The sequence below is a fragment of the Cinclus cinclus genome, chromosome 4, assembly GCF_963662255.1.
Source record: "Cinclus cinclus chromosome 4, bCinCin1.1, whole genome shotgun sequence".
Classification (NCBI taxonomy): Eukaryota; Metazoa; Chordata; class Aves; order Passeriformes; family Cinclidae; genus Cinclus; species Cinclus cinclus.
The window spans coordinates 71,227,415-71,252,920 of record NC_085049.1 but is presented as its reverse complement, the minus strand read 5'-3'; the positions used below and the strand labels follow the sequence as shown (position 1 = coordinate 71,252,920).

Genomic DNA, 25,506 nt, shown 5'->3' with positions numbered 1-25,506 from the left:
CTGCAGGAAAAGTTTAAGGCAAATACTCCAGGTTTTCCTTTAGCTACAAAAACACGGGGTGACGTGGAAGAAAACATGCTAAAGATGAAATTACGAAAGAGGTGGATTAGGTGACTGCCTGATAACGTATATCCCTTGAAAAGAATATATATTCTCCCCTGGAAAAACGCTTTACTACTAAGGCAAGCAGAAAAGCCTCACGCATTAGCACACAGAAACTAAGGCGGACAAAACCTCGGCAACACCACAAATACAGACAGGTAACTCAAAAAGGCTTTTCCCCGCAGACACCGTGGGAGGGGAAAAGGCACGTGTACACTGACACCGACCCGCGTTCTGCCTGTAGAGGTATTCCAGCTGCCGCAGGTCTCAGCCCGCAACCGCTGTGACTGTCCAGCGTTACAAAGGCCGTCTGCCGGGGCAAGGGGGAGCGCTGGGGTCAGATCGCTCTCCAGGCTGGTTTAAGGCTGGAACAGCCCAGGGGCACAGCCCGAGCGCCGTGCCCAGGAGACACGAACACAGCCGGCATTTCCAGGCCGGGCGCGGCGCTGCCGTGGCACAGCTGCACGGCTCGGGCAGGGCACGGGCACTTCCAGCCCCGCGGGACGATGCCAACGCAGGGACACCCGCGCTGCTGCCCGAGCACTGCCCCGGCTGAGCCTTGTGTCCCTTGTGCAGGGACACCCGCGCTGCTGCCCGCTCCCCGCCCCGGCTGAGCCTTGTGTCCCTTGTGCAGGGACACCCGCGCTGCTGCCCGAGCACTGCCCCGGCTGAGCCTTGTGTCCCTTGTGCAGGGACACCCGCGCTGCTGCCCGAGCACTGCCCCGGCTGAGCCTTGTGTCCCTTGTGCAGGGACACCCGCGCTGCTGCCCGAGCCCTGCCCCGGCTGAGCCTTGTGTCCCTTGTGCAGGGACACCCGCGCTGCTGCCCGAGCACTGCCCCGGCTGAGCCTTGTGTCCCTTGTGCAGGGACACCCGCGCTGCTGCCCGAGCACTGCCCCGGCTGAGCCTTGTGTCCCTTGTGCAGGGACACCCGCGCTGCGGCCCGAGCCCTGCCTGCTCGCTTGTGCTTTGCATGGCAGGCACGCACTTAGGTATTGCACTTGCTGCACCCACCGGCTGCGTTCCGGTGAGCCGGCAGGATATTAACATTTTCAAGACGCCTAGGCTTTAAATGATTCAGTGAAAAAGCCTTCGAGAAAGCCAGCTTCTTGGAAGAACTGCTTCTGGCTCACTAAAGTAAGGGCGGGTCAAGCAGAGCACATTTCAAATCAGTTCTGTTAACCAGTAACTGGTTTTTCACCTCCAGGACTCCTAAATAATTTCACTGGCTTAAAATTAGCCACACTTTTTTTTTTTTTTTCCCCCCTAATAAGAGAAGTATTAGCCTACAGGATGGGGGAAGAGAAGGCATTGAAAAGAACCTGGAGAAGACTGTGAGAAAGCATCCTCAGGAATAAAAGCAGCCTTCATTCTCTATACTCCAGGACACTCTCTCATGTCATTCAGGACTACACCCACATTCTCACCACTATCTGCCTTCACTGTTCACCCCTGGGACCCACTGCTGTCGTGGTCACCTTCAGGGGCCTGGTAAGCACCTGGTAGCAGGTCTGAGAAACACCAGCCAGCAGCACACACAGGACACCATGGGCTGCAGACAAGGCAGAGACCATGTGCACATACCCCTAACACACCAAGGTACACCTTTCAGCTGGAGGAAGCTAGAGTCATAAAAAGGCCCCGTGTTTGTTCTTGATAGCCCCAAGGAAAGCCAATGAACCTGCACGGACTCAGTGAGGGGATATGCCACATGCACACAGCTCTGCCAGTTCTGTAGCATCATCCCCAAATATGGCCTCTGGTAGAGGGGTACCCTGAAAACATCCTCCTCCTCTCCCCTCAGTTATGTTTGAAGCACAGCAAAGCTCAGAAGTGCTTTTGGTAGCCTATTTACACTGGCTGAGTTTGGTTTGCTTCAACCAATTATTGCACACTTGTCCATGTTTTATAATTGCATTTGTACTTAGTATCTATGACATAACAGAGCACCTACTTAGGTGTTTCATCTGCTGTTTCACAAAAAAATGGGAGTAGAGACCACCTATGTTTGCTTCCTTTACTCATATTTATCGACTGGGTAATCTGAACTCAGAAATGGCACCTGCTGACATGTAGCCAGTGGCTTTAACCTACCTAAACCAGGAATTACAACAAAACAACACGAGGATAAGGAAAAGAATAATCAGGGGAAAACAGAAACACATGAAAGAATAAGACCATAAGAAAACAGAAAAGCAAAACTACACCCAGTATTATGGTATGACACCACATGCATCAAGAATAACTGTTGCGCATTAAACACTCAGTAGTGACAATTAATGACATGGAAGTTTTTAAAAAAATACTTATGTCTGTCTTTGTTTGGAAGCTGCAGAATATGAGCTATTATCATCAACTCAGAAAATGGCTGGGCCAGGGGGACTTGTCATGTGTGGCTCATGGAGTGAGGTACCAGCCTGAGGACAGTCCATCTTCAAATAGGATAATGCAGGAGTAGGAAAAGCTTCTTCCCCTGAATAAAGCATATTTTACAGCATCTGGTATACCATGGAAACAGCAGCTCAAGTGGGCTGACTGCTGCACACCCAGAAGGTTCTTTGTTTACATGGCTGGCAGTTGCCTCCCTGCAGGGAATTTGCATTCTCCCCTTCCTCCAAGTGTGTATTATCAACTACATCTGTGGATAGAACCACTCATAAGGCCAAATCCTGTTCTCAGGGATACAGACCCAAACCCCATGGAAGAGAACAAGATTTGGGTCTGCATCAGACAAAGCAAAGCCTGGTTATTGTCAGCCATTTTTCTTGAGATACCGAATGTTGAAGCTTCAGCTTGAGCTGCATGCATGAAAGGGCTGAGATATTGCTCAAGTATCCCCTCTCCTTTTTTTCAGCAGACTCTGCCAGTCCAAGACAGATACTTCAGCAATTTCCTCCTCATTGCATATTCACCTTGCTAGCTCCTCACAGCAAAGAAAAAAATCTGCGGCAATGTCATCTTCCCTCCTTGCTGAAAACAGTTGTAGGCAGTAAGCCAGTTTTCAAAAAGAGGCAGTATTTCAGAGAGAACCAATGCATTTTGATTTTTGGGGTGTTTAACATGAGACATATCTAACCTATTCCTTTTAGTTGCTCAGTACCTGCAGATCTCATGGCTGCAAATTGGAAATTACTCCAGTTGTATGGAGGATGCTTTGAACATTTCAGCTTACTGCAGGTGGAAAACAAATTATGTGGTTTATGAACTTCAATGTACTCCTTCAGGGACATGAGATAAAATGACTTGAAGAGGGTCACAAAGCTAGGATCCAGCAGATGCATGCTCCTGGCAGCAACTCAAAATGTGGACTCTGAAATGGGTCCTAGAGAATACAATGAGGGTAGCCCTTGAATGTTGTAGTGTACTGAAAGTCACAAAAGCTACTGAGCTCTGTGGAGATAGATGTGATGAGTGCATCAAAATTCACTGCAAGTGGGAAACATTACCTATGCAAGAAGAGCCAAGGGAAAAAGGCTTCTTTTGTTGCTCCCTTCTGAAAAGTATCAGATATTATCTGATGTCAGTCACTCTACCAAGAAAACCTGGATTCAAACTTGGGACTCAGAAGCCAAAGATCTCACATCCCATAACTAGTCCCATATATGCTCCACCTTTATCACCCTATGTCAGATGTGATGCTCTGTTTCATTGTGATATTAATAATCACAGCATCATTGTTCAAGTGCACACTTCATATTGAGATAAAAAATCTGTACAGTTATTTATGGTACATAATGACAGCAAACAACATTTATGGATCAGATTTTTTAGCATTCAATGGGCTTTTGCATGTCTCTTTTCCTTAGACCACCTGAAAAAGAAAATCACTAATAACCTAGTACCCAAAGTGATTTTTTTTAACGCAAGCTAACATTTAATTAAAGTAACCTTGTATCAGTCTGCAACCCTCTTTGAAGGAATGACCCCAGACTGTACATCATCTGCAGTAATAATCCTAGTGAAATCACTAGGATGCCAGCAGACAAGAGGAGCAACACAGCATGAACTTCTAAGCAGACTGATTCTGAGCTATGTACATAGTTTTTTCCTTTGATCATTACCATTAATGGTTGTCCTCTGTGTGTAATTTGGTTTAATTTATGTGTGTGTCATTTCAGATTTTAAAAAACACATATAGCCCTTCTAAATTTATTAAAGGCAGCCTTCGTACCCTTAACAGTTATTAAGAGAGGTTAGTGTTATGTAATTAAGTTAATCTCATCTGTAAGGGCTAATCAACTGAACACTAATTGAATCTGCATATGAAAATTTGGACAATGTGTTCTCATTACACAATTAAAAAAAATTACATGAGCTAAATACCAAACAATTTGTAAATTTCTTTCCTTCTACCTTTTCAGATCTTTAATAAAAATTAAGTGGCAATGTTTATCTCTGTGTGCTTCATTAGACCTTGTTGTCCTTAACAAAAAGCTATTGTCTCACTTCAGAGAAACAGCTTTAGTCCTTCCCTGACACATGGGTATTTCTTCTCTTGCACGAGCTCTTCCTTCCTCTCTGTCCTTACCCCATACCTTTCATTGCCTTCTTCTATCACCTCTCCCACTGAGAGAGGACAAAGGTTCTTGGGTTCAAGTCATACCACACAAAGGATAAAAAGGCATCCAGATACCACCTTAACCAATCCTATCACCCAAAAGGATCAGATGGCACAATACAATTTGGTCATGCCCATTCAGCACCCCATCTTAAAGCCACCTTGGCAGCTTTAGCAGGGCACTACCTTTTTGCCCCCAAAGACCACTTGCCAGTGAAGTCCTCACCTCATCCTTCTCTGCCTGGGTGTGCCAGCATTACAAAAGTAAAACATGTTTTGGACCCTTTTCTGAGGTTTGTCTTTTCTTGAGACATTTACTGTTTAAACCAGTCAAGTTTCCAAATGAGAATTAAGAAAAGCACATCATCTTTTCTGGTATTTGCTGTTTCTCCCCATTAACCAGGTTAATGGCTGATTCTAATAGGCTGGTAACTGAAGAGTTGGAGGGAGGGGGAGTCAAGGAAGCAAACACACAGTGGAAAGCCTGACCTCAATAGCATTCAAGATTTCTCTGTATGGGACCCCAAGTCCTCAGATTTTCCTCACAAAACCCACCATATGTTTTTCAACATCAGAGCTGAAAGCACCTGCACTGCCTAAGTGAATGGCTGGATAGAGCAGCTCCAGCCAGTTCACAGTCCCTCAGGTGCCCCATGGCACCCGACTTCACAGAAAATACTTAATGGAAAGAGGGTCTCAGGAATGGGAAATGGGATACACTGCTTGTTATTTTTCTTTAGGAAAATAACATTTTCTAGGTGCAGGAACAAAGATGCACACAGATTTCAGTAATGCATTCAGTCTGGTGGCTGGGGAACCATTATCACACCCAAAAGGATGAAAATCAGGGTAAGGAAAAAAAAAAAAAGACAGTAAATATTGAAGCTGTAGGGGAAAAGCTAAGTAGAAAGAAAAGGTACAGCCAGGAAAGGAAGAAACCCACAGTTCTCTCAAGGGTCAGTCCTGGGACAAACCTTGTTCAATGATTGGAGGACTAAGTTTGGCACAAAAGGGAGTCAGGCTTCAGTGAAATACATGGTTCTGAAAAGAGAGATCCTTTCCTCAGCAAACAGAGAGACTGAGGTTGTCATATCAGACCTGGATGACCTGAAGAACCTGAACAACTGCAACAGAAGAGAGTAACTGCAACAGAAGAGAGTCTTTAGTTAAAAGCAAAGCTTCATGCCCTTAGAGCAATACTGTGTTAACTCCAGAATTCCTGCAGTAGTAGGTGATTGCTTGAAAATAAGACAGAATTGAAAAACCTGGATGGACACATTAACCATAAGACAAAGATGATAGAAAATGTACGATGGAAAAAAGTATGATGGAAACTGAAGATATAGAGTATCTGGGATAGGCTTTCTCTGGAATGCTGCATGTAAATCTGATGAGCTGCCACATTCAAAAGGAATGAATTAAAAATGGAACAAGTGGAGAAAAGGGCTACAAGGATCTTTGGGGAATAGAAGGCCTGTCTTACAAGTCATAATTAGGAGAGTCCATTTTAGCTAACCAGAAGTTCATTTTAGCAGACCAAAGGGAGGAGACATGCTTTCTGTCTAGAACTGTACTGGGAGGAATCACTGGGGGGGTATCTATTTAATATAAAGGCCTACATTACTAAAAGATCAAAGTAGTATAAACTGGCTGTGGATAAATGTTGCTTGAAATGAGATAAAAGTTATTGATTATCAAAGTAGCAAGATTTTAGAAGCCTTTAAGTCAGAACAGTGGGGACAAGAACCTCAAGAAGGGTTTTGAGGCACAGGAGGCAAGACATAGATACCTATAAAAAAAAAAAATTAAGCATAGGTTGAATAACCCAGGTCATTTACACCAACCCCTCAAGGAGATCTACAGTCACTTCTAGAATAAGAGGGACTCTTCTCATGGAAAACAATTACTACACTTTCACATGTGCACACTGAATTCACACTTCTAGTTGACTCAACTTTCCAACTCATTCTTGTCTAGATATAGTTTCATACATTAATTTGCATACTGCAATGAGATTCTCACTTTCTTTTCATTTTTTTTTCAATCCCATTTCACTTTACAAACTTAATTTCCACAACATCTCTGGGCTGTTAAATGCCCATCTGTCACAGGTGGGGAGTTGGAAGTACACAAGACTAAGCAATTTGCCAAATGCCACCCAAGAAGTCAACGGTAGAGCCAGAGACAAGCTGAAGGTTTCACAATCCTCCTCCTTGGCAGCTTACAAAAACATTCCTTCTTTGCCACAGAAATACAGAGTGTATGAGAAAGGAAAGGAATATCAACAAATTTGATCTGTTTCTGAGCTTTCAGACATATCACATACCTGAGGCTTTGAAGAGAGGCGTGAGGAAAAGAACCCTACATGCATGGCTAACCCTAAAATGCTTTAAGTAGAGGGAGGTTTCTTCCTCACCCAACTATTTGCTTAAGCTTGAATTACTCTTATAGTACGCACAGCTACAAATGTAATTAGTCATAAAATTATCCAGACCCTCAAATTATTCCAGCTGCTGTATTTGACTCTCTGATTATTGCAATGATGAATTCTCCAGTCTGATTACACTGGCTAGAATAATATTTCTTTTTATCTATTTGAAAGTTACCTGCTGTTAGCTTAGACCTTGTTTATATCCACTATGGAGATATAATTGCTAACTTACTATTTTTACTAGGACTATTGTCTCGATAACACTTACCCCTGCTAGGCCCTTATTTTACTTCATAGTAAATGTCACAGATGACACCTATTCAGGCTTCTAGGCACCTTTGTCCAAACCAGAAAACACATCATTATGAAGACATGTACAAAGAGAATTACAATTTGTTCAATGTGTGTTCATGAAAGGCTCCATATGAGGTCTTACAGACTCACTGCAGTTTCTGATCCTTTGATAAACATATATTTATAATAAGTCAAGGAACTAGAAGAAAATAGAAAGGAACAATGGATTTTCTTTTATTACTAAAGTATGTAATTTGCACTGAATGTCTTCTAAGCTGTCTTCCTTCCAAACTGAGTGTAACACTCTCCTACACAATCTCTACTTACGTGTAAAACTAACCACCTTTGCTGCCTTAATATTACTACATCCTCAAATTGAAACAGGAAAACAGAATTACAGTGCTCTCTATAGGAGGGAGTTGATTGTACAATAGAGGACCACTGCAATGTTGATTTTCACTCTGAGGTCAATGTCTCAGATGGATTAGCATAAGCATTCATAACATCTCACTAACGGTGAATGAACTTCATTAGTTTCCTTTGCTGGCCTTCCTTCAGAGAAGCAAAACAGTCATTGCATATTTTGAAGAAATGGGACCAACTTCTTGTAGGACATGCAGACATGGTAACTAAACCTAAGAAAAACAAAGATTTGAGAAGCACTCTGACAACACAGCACTGTTTCCATGTGCAAAAAAGGGGCGTTCAAAGAAATGAAAGTTTACTTCCTTCCCAGGAAAGGGAGGCAGGGACTCTTTCCTCCAAGGAGTTGTTCCACTTCTGAAGAGTGTCCCCTTGCTTCTCAGACCTATCAACAGCAGATCCCTTCAGACCATGAAAGTGCCATATTAAAGGATACAATATTTTAACCAAACCCATTGTTGAAAAAGTCTGTCTTGGGTGCCACAGAGTGCAAAAAGACTTTGAAGTAAGCTTTGGAAAAATTACACATCCACGTGCAAATCTCACATCTTCACCTACAGAATTGGGATGACAATGACTAAGCTTTCCTTTCTGATGCAAACTCTGGACCATCTCATACTGCTCACTAGTGCCTAAGTGCATACAGTTCAGGTGGGTTTCAAGAAAACATCTATGGTATACAAGATTACTCATTCAGTGGGCAACATCTTGGCCTCCTCAGAGATATTCCCCTTGTATAGTCCTAGGAGTCTCTGCCATTGTTTATGAACTGGTTATAAAATCCATGCCACTTAATGTTCTGTGATCCTTATGCTTAAAACTATGAAAGGTACACTTAAGATAATCACAATTGAAAGAACTTAAGATATTCACAAATCCAGCCCTCAAATTTTGATCTTTTATTGTGATGATGCCAAGACACACAGCAGCATCCAAACCATAGCACTAGACAGCATGCAGAATATAGCATCGAGGGAAGAGACCTAGAAAGATCATGACATGTGACAGACATTAATCATGCCACTTAATGCATTACTGAAAGATACCAGGATTATTTCTGTATTTTAACATAGCTAGACAAGCTCACTTTCCTCTTTTCTAATTCCCACCTTGTATGGATGCAGCTCTCAAGCATGAAAAGAGAAAAACGTCCCCATAGATTGTGCTGACCTCTGATGGAGAGCAGAGCATGCTGCTATCTGCAGCATGGACAGGCCAGGCATAGGCACAACCGGTCCCTTTTGCTCCCATCTATCACATGGCACCTCTGTAAAAGGTGCAGGGTTAAGGGCAGACACATCAGCTTGACACACGCAAGGCTTGAGGTGAGCCCATACATTCAGCAGGCAGAAGGGCGAATGTGTCTGCAGAGCTTCATCTTCAGCCTAGCCATAGAAACAAACACTGCCAGCATTTCATCCTGCTCCCAGAGTGACACACCACCAGGTAGGACAGACCTACCCCAAAGCACTATGGAAAGAGACAGGCTGTAAGATCCTGTGCAAAACACAGTATTTTTATCCCTTTGGGAATATGACAAACTGTAGCCCCAACAGCCACATTACAGCAGGCATTTTGGTTCTTCACTTATTTTAAAATAACTGTTCCAGCAAAATATCCTTGTTTTCATAAGGTGAGTTACTCTCCATGTTCTGTCTTGAAACTAAACACTGTTTAAGACCCTAGACACCCATGTGGTAGCTGGTAGGATCTGAGCACAAAAAAAAAGAAACACTAGAAAGCCAAATCAGGCCTCCCTGGAAAGGGATTAGGAAGAGGCAGACAGAAACATACAGTGCCAATCCCTGTGTGGGCTGGAGAGAGGATTGCAGAGAACATCAGGAACTGAGATAGCACAGGGAAACTAAACAGGAAACTGCAGTGGAATGAGAATTTGGGAACTCTAGCAATCAGTAAGATCACTGGCTAGAACAGGATGTGTCAGGCACAGTCAGAGTTTCAACTGTGACAATTTCATAGACAGAAGAACTCAGGTTTGGAGGTGGAGATTGAACTGGCTCCTGTCAGCCATTCGTTTCTGTTTCTAGATCATCTCTCAGGGCTGGATTCTGCAGTGGCACCAGAAAAAAACCCCATCTTGTCAAGTCATCTGGGTTTGCTTCTTTTTTTAAAGAATGACGCTACACACCTGCAAATACCAGATATTTTCCAGAGGAAGCAATGCATTTAGCTGTCCTTTCATAACTGACTTCATCTGCACATGCCAAAGGAGAAAGGTGATTGGCATCCTCATTCAGTACAACACTTATGCAGGCCTAGGTGTTTTGGCATAAGGCACAGAGTCGAGAGCAATCACCTCTCCTCCCTCTCCCTGTGAATTAACCACATCCATAAGAGACTGGGCCACTGGTGGAAAGTAACCACTGCTGGGAACGTAAAAGAACTTTTCTGACATCCAACATCCATTCCGACAACATCCTCCCTGTAAAGCAGCCACCTGGAGGAACTGGAGAGGAAAACAGCACAACCAAGCTCCTGATGAAGGCATCACCTCAGATAGAAAACTGTCAGCACTCTTTCACTATTCTGCTTTTTTTTATGTACACAGTACGCCTGTGCAGAGCAGAGGGCTTGCACATTCCCAGGTCCAAGAGGGTAACTTATTTCAGGCAGTGCTTTCAAAGCAGGGGCTTTCTTCTGAAGGTCCTCAAAGAAAATGGGGACCCCTTTTTTGGTAAACAGTAAGAAGACAAATTATGGAATGTTTGAATAACTAGACCTCTCCAGAAATAAGAATCAAAATAAAATGATGTGCAGTTAGAGGTGCTGAAAGTTTAACCTGTCTGACATCAGAGTTTGCCCCAAAGAAAAAAGCATGGAGGAGTGACCCCTAGACAACACGACATCCATTTATGTCCTTGGAAATAAAGGAGCAATCCTACCATACCACTGGGAATAGCATGGGGCACCCTACAAAAGCCATGGGGAAGCTCCTGCCAGTGCAAGATCTTGCAGCGGTGCTAGCTGATCTCCAAACCCAGCCCTCGATCAACATGAAATACTGGCATGACCAGAAGGAGAAAGGACTCCAGGTCTACTGCCAGGGTCTCAAGGACCATTCATAGACACGGGATGGTTTACCTGTTTAAACTTCATGGATTAAACTGCAAGGTTTTCACAACTGTGCTGGTTTTGGTTGAGGTAGAGTGGTTTTTCTTCACAATGCCTAGAATAGAGCTATGTTTTGGATTTGTGCGAACACACGGTTGATAATATAAAGATGTTTTTGTTATTACTGAGCATAGCTTACACAGAGCCACTCTCAAAATCTGGCTTCTTCATCATGGATTTGTGTCAATGCCTCTTTTTAACTCAAGATATAAATTACAGGGTTGATGTGGAAGTAAAGAGCAAGACTCAGATGAAGAAGGTATATATCAGTCCTCTGACTCTCCTGCCAAAATTTCAGGCTAAAAATGTTATACTTATACCTCCTTACTTATATGTAGGAAAAGCATCTCTATATATTCATAACAACCTCAGGTTATTATTTATATGACAATGTAGGATGCACAAGAGAACCAGGTCCCCTAAAATACTGGCAAATATCTCAGCTCCTGCAGAACAAGGCAGTCCTAGAGGGTGATAGATTAAATTCAATTAAAGTAACAGATATGATGCACTGTCTTTAGAGCAGAGTTCCTCTCTCCCACAAATCCTTAACAGAGTAGCTGGACATTTAGTTTTGTTGCATGCCAAAATCTTTGTGCCCTGTAAAGAAAGAGGCAGGAAAAGGAATGTTAACGACCTCTTTTTACAGTAGCCAGTTGTCAGGGCTGGGGGGGGGGAGGGGGGGGGGTGGTGGAAAAAACAAGCCACATGGAAAACAATTGCCAATTTGTGGTCTTGACCATTTAAAAATGGTTCCCAAAATAGTCTGCTGGATTGTTTCACCCGGAGCAAAATTACCCATGAATACATATGCATGCACACAAAAACAACATCTCTTGACGCAGTGCTGATGGTGACTGCAGTCAAGGAAGAAGCGTTATTGCACTCCACATTGTGAAAAGACCACAATGCAGTAATTATTCTGAAAGGTTTTCACAAAGCACGATTATTAAGCTAACATTATCCTATTATTGTTTGTTGCTATGGAGATAATATAATCAATAACTTTTCTGGATTGATTTTTTTAATACTACTAGCACATTGCCCAATATAGCAAGATTTAACTCAATGCATTAACTGATTTTAGTTTATGATTGGCAAAGTCTTGAGGCAATAGATTGCAATCCATCTCATGCCTATTATTCTATCAAGACACTTAATGTCAAAATCTCCACTGCAGAAGCAAGTTTACTTGTTGAAAATGAGAAAAAGGATTACAGATCTGTCTGAAGAGATGCAATCTTTTAAGCATGAATTTAACACTTATTTCTATTTTTCCTAAATCAAATGAAAGTTACCAAACCGACTACAAAAGTAGTAGAAAAGTAAGTTGGGTTTGAGCTGTCAGCTTAAGGTGCTTATTTATTCCAGCAGAGATGTGTTGAGGCATTATCCTCCTACGTGTAACATAAGCTTTTCCTGCAGCAACAGGGACTCCGGGAAGGTGGCATCAATTGTGGCACTGTGCCAGAGCCCACGGAGTGCAGATGTAGTCCACAGCCTTTGTCACAACCTCTTCCTGCACAAGCTCAGGAATCAGTGGCTACCTGCTCCCATGCCCAGTGAACACAGAGGGCACTTAGCTCTTGGTCTCAGTGGGTGGTGAAGCAAAACTGTTACAGCCACAGCGCTCAGTTTCCTTGCCCATAAAACTACAAGCACATTTCCTTTCCTTCACGTCTCCCTATCCAGAGGATAAGCTTTGAACATATCAAGGGAATGCTCCTGTGTTAGGACAGCCGTAAGTCCACACAAACCCAAGTCTCGTACCTTTGCAAGACAGTGATAGAATATAATTAGAGGCTTAATTTCTGACACTGTTGTTCCAGTCTGTTACCTCACCTATCAAAAGGTGGGCTCATCATTGCAAAACGTCTTAAAGCCTTTTACATACATTTGCTATAATTGTTCAGAGAATGATTTTATTATGTTTTTCCCTCCCATATGGTCATACTGTGACAAATTAACTTTTCCATCTTTTTTGGTCATAGAATATCTTGTGTTGGAAGGGGCCTTTAAAGGCCTTCCATTCCAGCCTCCCTTCAATCAGCAAGGATATCTTCAACAGGATCAGGTTGCTCGGATGGGAAACCTCAGTTTCCAGAAACCCGAGTCCCAAAGGTGACCATATTTTTTCAGCACAGTATATGCTCAAGACAAAATTAAGTGCAGCAGGCTAGACTCACCATAACTAAATAAAAGGGGTTATAGCAACATTTAGAAGTACCAACACCTGTGACAAATCATATAGTTGCACTTTTGGGTACCAAAGCATGGCTTTAGCTACCTTGGGTTAGACACCAGTATATAACTATTTTGTCCATGGAGCATACAGCTGCTTGATAAAATGTGAAAGCACAGCAACTCCACCTTCTCCCTCCCCTAAAGGCACTGAATTGGGTGGTCTTGTCTTTCTACGTAAAATAGGCTGGGGCTCAGTAATGTAACTTCTGGACTGCTTGGAGGGGATCCATCAGGAATGATCATTCACAGAATAAATATGTTGTCTTTGCAGTGCAACACATCTGGCCCTTCTGGCCCAGGGGATAAATAATAGAGTTAGGAATGCACATTCACAGCCCACCCTGTGCAAGTCTGCTATGCTGACACTAATCCCTGCAAACCTAGGGCTGGTTTGTGAGCCACCTCTGCCCTCCCTGCTCCAGCTGGCACAGGTCATTGTCTTCCATCACATTTCTCAGTGATGCCACTTGTATTCTAAGCTACACCAAATTGCTAGCTAGGCATGCGTCACTGTGCGCAAAATAAGCACGTGCATTGGGTTGATTGCCTTCCTATCTTGTTTACTTTTATGCTGATTTAGAAATCTTTTTTTTTTTTCTGCTGGATGGGGCTTAGACAAGCAGATAAAAGACTGCCCGGGTTACAGAAAAGGTTGCAGAGTTTCAGCACTGTGTGGGTGTGACCATGCTGTTTTTCCATACTAGCCACATCATCGCTACAAGGAACGCTTTCAGTGGCAAAAGTCAAGGATTTTTTTGGTCCCTCCCTTACCGGATGGGGCAGGAGAAGGGAAGTGGCTCATTTGAAGTTTAATTTCCTCCTGGTGCTAAAACTAGCATGGATATTCATACAAGCAGGCTACTGTCACATGTACAGTCTTAAAGGACACCATCTGTTAGTGCATCCACACGGTAAAGTGCTGCTTAAGCCACACCTCTCCGTCAAGTATAAAGAAAAACTTCATTTGTTTTCAACACCAACTGCCTGCCGTCCAACACAATGCCTTAGCACTCAGCAGCCCAGAAATTCTGCAAAAATCAAAACCCATTTAACTGAAGTCAGGCAGGGAATATCAATTTTGGTAACAGGAATGATACAATTACATTCCTAAGCAATTAGTCTCAAAGACAGAGTATCTCTAGTAAATTGTCTGCAGGCCAGATTTTACCAGTTTCATTCATACCAAGCAGAGCCTAGTAGAAGACCCCCTTCATCTCAGCGTGGGGGGGGGGGAACTAAGATGTACTTAGCAAGAGCAAAGTGATCAGTGTCAAGCTGAAAAGGTTGTGTTTCATCACACTTTGCTCTGCTAAACACTGTAATTGCTGCGTACCACTTTCTAGCCAAAGATTACAATTTTTTAAATTTATCAAATCATAGAAATTATTATTATTATTACTCCATAACATAGAGGTTGAGCTTTGCTGCTGGAGGGTAATCTCACACATAGCAGAGTTATGCAGCAACAAAAGACATGGCACTGAGACATCTGTCAGGGAGCATCCCATCCCTGCTCAGCAGGACTTCTCCTGGAGCTCAGATTTACCAGCTTACCTGTCCCCAGCCACTCTATTGACCCAGTCTGCTCCAGGAAGATACTGGGATTCTCCAACCTTACCTCCATGACTTGTCCTTCACACACTAGGAAAAATTTCTGCACCGAAAGGGCTGTCAAGCATTGAGCAGGCTGCCTAGGGAAGTAGTTGAGTCACCATCCCTGGAGGCATTTAAAAGACATGTCAATGAGACACTTGGAGACATGGTTTGGTGGTGGATTTGGCACTGCTGGGTTAACAGTTGGACTCGAGAATCTTTTGCGACCTAAAAGACTCCATGTACAACACAGCCTTAGTGGGAAGAAAGGAAGGATAGCCTTACACAGGTCCAACCATGGTGCAAAAGGCTACTACCCCCACAGCTAAATATGACTGAAGCTGAAACACTTGGCCTGTGCTTATGCAAAAAAGGTGGAGTTGAGATGGAAGGTTGGAGGGGAAGCCTGCACCATGCGTTGCAGAGCTCCCTCGCCGGCTCCAGAGCAGTGCTGTGCTCTGGGAGACAGGAGCTGTTCAAATGTTTTGACAGAACACGCCGATTCCTCGGGAATGTTTTTATTCTAGTCGATGTGCCAATTCAGCACAGATTTCCAGCAGAAAGCATGCAGACTGTCTGGGTCTGCTGAATTAAAACTACTTCAACCAGAAAGAAGAAGTCGCAAAAGTTGCATTTTCAGACTATTTTTACTCAATCCATCATTGTATTTGTTTTAGTCAGTTTGTTAGATTGTTTTCAATTTTACCTGGAAATTCCATTTTTAGCAGGATCTAAAGACAGGCCAAAAGGGATCAAAACACAGTAGAAAATCAAGCTCAAGCAAAAGACCTCTGAGGGCCTTTGAGATATAATTTTATACATAAACAATGCAAAGAGTTAAACAGGGAAACCAAAAAATTAGCCATGTTCTAACTAGAACTGCTTAGTCTGGTTCTGCAAGAACCCAAAACCTCCATTTTTGCATTTGTGGTTGTCTTTCAAAGGCTTTTTTTTCTTCCTTTGCCTTAGGGAGTTATTTATAGGGCTATTATAATTTGAGGTCTGGTCTTCTCATGGCAGGTTCTCCATCCAGGAAATGAAATAGCATTAGAAAATGAAATCTCACGTTTATGAGGTCTTAGAGATGGCTCCCTGGGGCACTGGGAAGGAAAAAAAAAAAAAAAAAAGGTAGGGAAAAATACAAACACAAATATAACTACAAGATATTTGCAAGGTCCCTAATTCTATCTGTGATGAACTTTATGAGACTCTTTATTAAAATAGAGACCTCCGGTGTAAGGTCACCAACTCCTTTTTTTCTCCCATTTCCTCCTTCTCTGTGATCAAGTGCCTTTTCTACTCCACCTTGGCTGCAAGGTGCTTCTGCCCTAGATTGCCTTCAGAAGTGGAACAAAAATAAGGATAAATTGAGTGATATCTTTCCTTCTTCTGTCTCACCACACACTTTTCACAATGTACCACGTGTTGCAGTGTATTAACAGATCAAGGCAAATGTGGTTGCATCTCTGCAAAAATCATGTATCCATCACCAATTTCTTATTCATATCCCTTTGTGCTCCTTTCCTAGACTACTCTCTAGAGCCAAAACATCCCTTATTGTATCTAAGGCTTACCACCCACTGCTTCCTCCTCAATATACAGAAATAAAAGCAAATGGAGACAAATCAGGGAAGACTTTGGGGCTCACTATCCCCTTTCTCTGTGTGTCCAAAGAGAGACCTCTCTCCACCATCTTCTCTCTCCATGCATTTTTTCACCTTTTCCCTTTTGAGTGGAACAGGAAAAGCACCATTCAGCAGAAGAATAGCAACCCTGTTTAAAGTCCCACTCAACTTCAGAGAGTATTTCCTACCTAAATCAACCTAGGCATCATTCTGCCTATGAAAGTTAACAGTTTTCTATACTCACAGAAACAAACAAAAAAATCCATCAGATATAAAACACAAAAACTATGGAAATTCAGCAAATAGCAAAGACTGATTTGCAATTATTTTAAAGTATGCAAGAAATTAACATTATTATGAAAATACATGGTTGAGAATATTTTGAAACATACAGCTCAGTTTCTTTCTCTCTTGTTTGTGATTTTCAATTTTCTTCTAATAAGATAAAATAAGTTAGCAACATTCAGTGACTTGTTTTTGCCACTTGAATATTTATAACTGTCCCAGGGCAGCTTTCCAAAGAACACTTCACTTTTCCCTCTGCCTTATTACAAATCTCCTAAATTTCTTTGAATACTACAAAATTACAAAATCTAAGCAGGAAAAATAGCTAATAGTTAATAAATAAAAGTTAAAAAGTCCAAGGACAACTCTAGACTATAATTCAATTCACTCGTCCATTCATCAGTGTTGCATGATGACAAAGAAAAAGCCAGTAATTTGAAATACATTTCTTTTTAAAGCACACAGGTTTGTTTAGGCTTTGTTGATTTTTCTTTTCTCAAAACCAACCAACCAAATAACCACCCAACCACAATTAAAAAAAAAAAAAAACCCAGTCAGGTCTCAAAAAAACTTGATTAGATTCCAACTCTAGTCGATTCTTGTTTCGCATTACCACCTAAATTTAGACATGTGCCGAGGCCTCTGAGGCTGTAGAGAAACAGATTAACTTTTGAACTTTCTACCTCTCCAATAAGATTGGTCCTTTCTTACTCTTCAACGTCTTTCTAGGCAACTCATGTTTCTGGATCAAGCTGCATAAATGCTTATTTAAAAAAGAAAAAAAAAAATCAAAGAAAAAAGCTCTCAAGAAAATAGCTTTTCATTTCTGAGAAATTAAGAGAACGCTGAGCACACAATTGCCAAGTTACATCTGTGCCGCTTTGCAGCTACTGAAGCCCTCACAGCCCCGTCCAGTGCCCACCCTGAAAACCTGCCCTGCCTTTCCATCACCGCCTCCATTTGACCACAACCTAATTTCACACTCGGTCCCTCTTAGGAAAAGTTATATTTCAACTCTACACCCTGCCTGGCAAAGGGTGAAGAACCAAGAAGGTCATGATTATGGTAGCTTATAAAGCTAGTGGGTGGTGACGCCATCCAAGGCGCATCACAGGCAACCAGAGGCCAGCACACAATGAATACCAGCACTTGTTTGAACAGGCAGTTCTCCAAAGCCTTCCATTATTCATTTTAATATAAAACCTTGCAGAAACCAAGCCTAGCTAGATGGAGTGGATCAGACCTATAGCAGCTGTACCTGCCTATTCCCAGAAAGCACAGGGAAGTATCTTGCCTGTCACCCTTTCAAGATGACTTGCTGTACAGAAAGCCAGCTTCTTCTCCGAAAAGACATGTCATTCTGTAAACATTTCTAGTGGAGCTTGGGTTAGCAGCACTTGTAAGAAAACCCTAATGAAAATAAATTGTTATGTATTTACCCATATGCTGAGGAGCATATGGCTAATGCATTTAGACACTGCTAATGAAGTTAAGACTCCGGTAAATTTGTTGGCTCACGGATAACAACTGTTCACAATACCCAATCTGAGCCTGCTGTAATTTTAGCATTATAACCGATACCTGGCCGTTATTACACATATTGGTCTTGCTGACATACAAGAACTGGATTTCTGCTTTTGGGGCTCTCCACATGCAATAAGAAGGTAAACAACATAGGATGCTTCCAAACTCCAAATTGACAGGCATTGTGAGCAAGTTAGAATTTCATGTGAAGCAACAGAGTTGCTCTTATTCATCGTATCCCTGACTCTGTTGTTTCCTTCCTAATTTCAAGGACTAAAAGATTTTATCTGTTCCAACCCCACTCCTTTCAAGGCAGCGCACCTACAGGCAAAACTGAAGACAAGACAGTCACACCCAAGAAACAGTCCTGCTTTTCTCAGTTCACATGTAAAAGCCCATTGACACACATCCCTACTTTGCTGCTTTTCAAGGGTAGGGTCCCTACTTCTTCTGGAGCCCAAGATAAAGTCCAGTTTGTGACCACCAGCTCTACCTGTATGCTACCACCTTTGCAACTACACATTATCCTGTTCTCTCAGCTCAAACACTGTGTAGCTCAGCTGTTTGGGTTCACTGCTGCTGCATGTCAGGCCAGAGCTGGCTTTAATTTAGCAGTGCACGACGCTAGAAGAGCAGGCTGCATAGCAAATTCCAGAGGGTTGTGTGGTGAACTTGCAAACATACTCTCCAAAAGACATAACACATGGCAAACTTCCCTACACTATACTTACGAGTCAGGTGTCATTTGAACGATGCAGACCTCCGCTCTGACTGATCTTGGATAGTCATTTGGCAGCTGCCACCAAAAACCCAACAAAGGGCAAGGGTCAAGGATGGTATGGAAGTATCCTTCAGCACTGTTATCTTGAGGACCACCTCACTCAGATGCCTTCATTCATAGGCCAGAACTCAGGCCTGGTATTAATTCACTGCCCTGCCTGCTCTGTGAATATTGCAAAAGCATATAAACTCCCTCTGGCCTTGGAGCATCTCAGTCTGTTCAAGACAGCCATGATATCTTCCCCAAATCTAACAGGCCCCAGAGAAGTTGTCCAAAATATTTCACCATAACCTGACCAAAAAGCAGACCTATCTATGCCAGAACACCATCTTTACTGTTTTGCAGGTGGATAAAAGTGGCCCAAGGTAAAGCAAAAGAAAGATTTGATTATCCAGAAAAGAAGAAAGCTGTGGCCCAGTCAGACTTGCCCAAAATCACACTGAGAGTCTGAGGAAAGCCAGGAGCATGATTAGGGAGTCTCTTCTCATTCTCTGTGCTGCCACAGACAACATCATCTCCTTTCCAGTTAAGAGCTGCCAGTTGCCTCAACCATTACCTCTTTCCCCCCATGCAGCATTTAATAGGGCAAGCATGAAGTGTGTCAAAAAGAACAACCAAAGCATGGGTTAAGGGATACCAAAACCATGATGATGATGCTCCATTGTAGAACAATGATGTTCTGTATCTCCTACTAGGGGCAACTGCCGAGGTCTCTGGGAAGCATTCACAGAAGTCCTGCCCAAACATGAGCGTTAGAGCTGCTCTGGGAAAAAGCCACACCATCAGCACACAATTCCTTGCAATGCAAAAAGGAATTGTTTCTTCCCTCAAAGTAAAAGTTATATAGTCCAGAAGAGTAAAGGCATCTGTCATGACCACTGTCACCTTTATCGCATGGGTCACCGTTATTCATCAGCAAGGCAGTGATAGCCCATCCCCTTTTTCTATCACATCAAACCTACCAATTGATTTGTGCAGCCTCATACTGTCTCAGCATTCATAAAGGTCATTTAAAGCTGATGTCACATCCAGGTGTATCTTGCAAACACAGTTACGGGAAACACTGCAAGTGCAAAGAAGCCAAGGACGTCGTGTCTACAGAAGGGTCTCTAAGGTGCGCACAGTGCTTCTCCAGACACAGGTTCACCCTATTGAGACCCCCACTAGTGCAGGGAGAAGCTGGGGTGAGATACAGCACAGTTCTACCTGATGCTCATCTCAGAAATTGAGGATCAGGCCTTGCTGAAGGCTTCAAATAGCATTTAGTCAAGTGGGAGACAGCCAATTGTCTTATTTCCTGCTTTAGGTTCCCACAAACAGACACTGCACCAACTTTGTCTGGTTATCTGACAATGTTAACATCTGATCAAAGGAGGCAACACAGACTATCAGATGAAACTAGGAAAATACACATATTTAAAGGGGAGAAAAACTGGCTTTATAGATGCAGAAATATACACACAAACCCACACGTAACCCCAGGTTTTCTGTCGTGTTGCAGACAATGAAGTGGCTAGGTTTAGATCTGCACTACACACATGTACATGCCTCCCAGTCTAGGGTGGTAGTGTTCCCAGGACATAAGAGAAGACCTGGATCACCCCAAGAGGTCTGTTCTGGCAGTCAGCAGCCCACAGCAGATGCACAAAGGTGTCTGGGGGAGATAAAGACAGGTTGGCTGATGATGCCATAGCTAACCTTTCTGGTTCCACACAAATAGCTATCAAGTTGCAAAACACACACTCCTTATCTAATTCTTCTATTGTTTATCTGCACAAAGAAACACAAAACCATATGCAAGCTTTCACTGTCAATACAAGTCATATTATTCTTGTAATTCAACCCAGGTCCAGAGCCTGAGAGTTCTTTTTCCTCCCTATCCCCCCTTTTTGCTCCCCTCACTGTTTGCCTCTCTCCAACCTTGTTTAGGTTTGAATGCTGTGTCATTAAATTCCGGAGCAGTAAATGCTGCAGCCTCTCTCTCTAAGCACCCACACAGTTCTTTCTAGGCTAAAAATTAGACATGGGGTAATTTCATTCCTGCAAGGCCTCTGCCTTTTATTTTCCTTTACATCCAACTCAAAGGATTCTTTTGGCAGATGCATAGTGAAGAGGGGAAAAAAAAAAAGTTTGCTTTCTGCTTCCTCCCTGCACTCCCCCTTCTCCACTCCCACCCATCAGCCATAAAACAACACAGCCCAGCCAGATCCCAAACTGAAATCAAGACAAAGCACCCACACAGCCCCCACTTCCATTCAGTAGAAATGGGCCACTCCAGGGCAGCCCAGGATCTACAAGTAGGCCAGACTGGAATAAACAGAGTAAACAAAGAGTATCCTGTCCAAGCTAAGAGGGGCTAAAGAGAGTGATGCCTTTCATTAACATGCAAGGCAGGGTTGCAAGCATACAGTCAAAAGCATCACTGGAGCTTGCAAGGAGCAATAGGAAGAAAGCAACACATGATCATGCCACTCTGAGGACCCAAAGCACATCACTCCTCTGCACACAACTGCATATCCCATCTACCAAGGACCAAAACAAGGCAGCAAGCCACACACCTACCACCACCCCAAAACATCAGGGGCAGCCCCCAAGCTGCTGCAGCACAGTGTGGCTCTCCAGGAGGCTGGGTAGGGAGCAGTGCACACAGGTACAGCACCAGGCGACCAGGGCAGTGCAAATGTCAGAACCAATGACATTTAGAAACAGCACAGCTGTCATTTTCGGAAAGGAATGGGAAAGGGGGAGAAAAGCACAGCAGAGCCATAGCAACAGGTCAAGTGTTTGCCAGAGAGAAAGGGTGATGCAGATATGTGGCTTCTCAGTTTTCAGAGCATTTGTCATGTAATAAAATCATTAGCCCGGGAACTGATAAAAGAGTTCCGTTTAGTTTTTCTGCAACCTGCTGCTATAAAGCCCGTACAGATCTAGTGTAAAAGCCCACGCTGTGTATGTCCCTACGTCAACCATTACACAGCTATCACAAACAACCCTCACGTTTTGCCAAACTCATAGGGAAAATGCAGCACATGGAGAGGTGAGCAAACAGTCAGGAATTTGTAGCAAAACAGCAGCCTGTCAGCTGCAAGTCTGCTCAGTTATTGGAAAAAAATTGAACATGCTGCTTTTTTTAAGCAGCCTAATCATATTTACAATTACATCAGACTTACCCACCACAAATTGTTTGCATGCAATGGAAGAATTTTTAATCTAATATCTTGGACTCCAATAATTTTCCAGCTGCACAACTGCAATAATTTTCTTATCTTCTCATTGTTGAGATAAGCCAATTAACTTGGATATGTTTTAGTTTCAGAGGGTGATTATCTCCCTTTATTTTATAAGGGAGAGAAGGGGTGACTTACAGTAAAATAGCTGTTTTCCTCAAGCCAGCTCTTAAAAATCTACTTTTCTGGAAATAAGCCTTTCCTGCCACATTTTCCTTAGCCCCTTTACTTTCCACACTTCCTCTTCCTCTCTCAGAGATACTATATTAACAGCTACTATTATTTTACTCGAAGAAAATACACTTTTCACAAAATCCCTAAAATAATTAAAAAAAAACAAACCAAAAAACCCACGAAGAAAATATTTTCTTGTTTAAAAATATATTTGAAAGTTTATTAAATACCTCACAACCCAGAACAACTGGTGAAATCCTGCTTGTACTGTTCCTTTGTTTTCAGGCACATTTAAAGAAGAATTGCACAAGGAGGGTAAGGCCTGAAGCCCTGTTTACATGCACAGTGCAGCAAAACAGGAAACCCTATTTATTTCAGTAGAAGTGATTTACATCCAAGTAAGAGAAAAGACAAGGAAACCCTTGAATTTACACCATTACAAATTGCAAAATATTTCTTACACAATTTTAGTGAGATTTTTTACATTTATTGTTCTTTCTTAAATTCCCAAGTCCTAGATTTACTCGACTATGTCAAACAGACTTCCTTTCCTGCTTTCTTTTCCTTACATTTCTAGCAGTCATATTCTAGGAGAAAAGCTTGAATCCATGAGATGAGGAGACTTTTTTGACTGCAAGGCTGCATATGTTGAAGCTTCTGATTTCCTTTTATCTTCCAAATCTCATTTGTGTTCAGGGCTTTTCAACCTGTGTTAATTTGCAGACCAAATTTGACGCTGGAAATGTATGAATTACACATATGCAGATTCCCATACGGCACATATCAATTCATTCCTCTTAGTCACCATTCATTAATTCCTTTGAAATAAATGTTCATGGTTGAAAAGCACTAGTTTGATGATTTAATGGGAGTGTGGCTTATGTGTTTTCCCTGCACAAGATTAGCAATACTAAGAAAGAGCCAGCCTGTTTAAAAGGGAGACTCTCCAAACAACTATTTCAGTGGAAATGGTTGCATAAGCATGGAAGGGCAAGAACTTCTCAGTATTATAGATGGAGCAACAGAACAAATCAACCTTTTTTTACTTCATATATACATATATACACATATATATACACACACACACACATATATATATAGCAAACCCAACCGCAACAAGCTGCTATTCATGCACAGCTGTGTTCCTCACAGCTAAGCTCCTAAAACCATCCCTATTTCCAGTAAGGTGATGGGCAAGCCCTGGTTCTCCCCTCCTGGGAAAGGGAAAGTGGACGATGTCCTCTACTGACTGCAGTGAGAGCACTTGTGTCCCTGAAAAGCTCTCATAGACAAGAGCCTGCAGTATAAAAGCAACGCTCTCATTACTGGCTCATTGCTATGGGCACTATTCTAGGAAAGCAGCCCCAGAAAAAAATGGCAAAATACATGAGGAGAGGAAGAAAAATTTCCAAGAGCCTGGGCTCCTCCCTGCCTGTTCCAACTGGCAGTGATAGCATGGTAGAGAAGATGGGTGGTGAAATGCCAAAGTGCTGGACATAGAGCCTGGCAGTGCTTGTGGCTTTGCACCACTTGATCCTGTTTCAAAGCAGTTATTTCTTGGTATCCCAAGATACAACCTCTCAGCTACCTTTGTTTTTCTTCCTAAAAGGTTAACCTAAAATGAAGGTTAACTTTTTTGCATTAGTCTGATTTAAGTTAACTTAATGAATGCTATTCTAGTAATGAAATTTGCCTAACAGATCATATGATCATTTTGGGTCATTCCCCAAAACCTTTACATTTCTATGCTGGTACAGGGCAAGCCTGTCTAGAACACACCAAAAAAAAAAAACTTAGTCTCCAGGTACCTTTACCTAACAGCAAGTGTTAGCAGGTAACTAAAGATACCTGGATTTCACCACTAAGGAGCTATTGAATGAGGGGCTTTCTGCCACCCAGTTGAACTGAAACCCAAAGACTGAATGTGAACTGGTCTGCATCCCACACCACCAGAGCCCCTTGTAAGTTAAAGTCACCCTGCCAATTCCAGTTTAAATTCATCTAGACTGGATTAAGTCAACCTTTTATGGTATTTTCTAAATGAAATCAGATATACATGTAAAACTGGTATTTAAAAGGGTTTTATCTAATAATGAGTCAGATATTGACAGAACAATCACCATGAAGACCAAGGTAAGAGGCAATATAGTCTCATTAATAATTCAAATCTCAACATGGATATTGATGACCATGCACTTAACAGGGAAAACTAGGCAGCAGCTGGAGCTGGCCCAGATTTCCTGAAAAGTTGTTGGGCTGCAACAGACACACACTGGAGAGATTTTACTGCAAGATCCAACCAGAGAAATCGCATTATTAAGGTATCTTGGACCCTCAGCAATACCACTGAAATGGAACAAGACATAAAACACAGCATCAGCAGTCTAGTGAAAGAGAACAGGTGAGGAAAACCAAGGGAATAAAATCTGGAGGCAAAATGCCACCACTTCCTCACAGCCCTAATACTTGTGGCACAGAGCAACAACATTCAGCAGTACCTAATTCCAGTTACTGCTTGGGAGCAAGCAACACTAAAGACCTTAAGATAAATGTGTACAATCAGCAAAAGTGCAAACAAACAAAGGTTGTAGGAGCCAAACCACTCAGAACAAACCAGATGGGGCTAGTTAACATAATCTGCTCTATTCACATAACTAAGTTTGTTTCACTGAGGGCATGAACTTTCTTGGAGAAGCTCAAGTAATTAACTGCGGGAGCTTATACATTTTCTTTCCCTCAAGTTTACTTTACCCTGGAATTAGAGCTGCTTACACACAACTGCTTCCACCAATTCCCTCAAAAAGCTGAGTTTGGCTTGTCCTTTCCAGAGGGACATGCCTGAAGAGGTGCTGCCAGTGAACTGTAGGATTCCCTTCATTTCCTCCTTCTGCCTATCCACTCTTCCCATCACCTGGATTGATACAAATAAAAACATATCCTACCTCACAGAAAAAGAACAGGTTTCCAATGAAAGGAAGAGGTGGAGGATGTCGGATCCCTACTCTGCTTAGTTTGGAGAACGCAGATGTGGAGTACCTGGGTGGGGAAAAAAAAAGGTAGTAAGTTAATTTTGGATCTTGTCATGATAGGACTTGCCACAGCAACTAGTTCAGA

At 42.5% G+C, this 25,506-nt stretch overlaps 1 protein-coding gene across 4 annotated transcripts in view; it reads right to left on the bottom strand.

The window, feature by feature from the left end:
* The window catches only part of TBXAS1 (thromboxane A synthase 1), a 246,495-nt gene that overhangs the window by 157,106 nt on the left and 63,883 nt on the right, over positions 1-25,506 (bottom strand). For 3 of the 4 annotated variants that reach the window (XM_062492481.1, XM_062492484.1, XM_062492482.1), the window contains exon 2: positions 25,335-25,428. The exons of the other annotated variant lie outside the window; for it this stretch is intronic. In XM_062492481.1, coding sequence (XP_062348465.1) covers positions 25,335-25,428 — 94 coding nt within the window. The remainder of the gene's footprint in view (positions 1-25,334; positions 25,429-25,506) is intronic. 4 annotated transcript variants of the gene reach the window in all.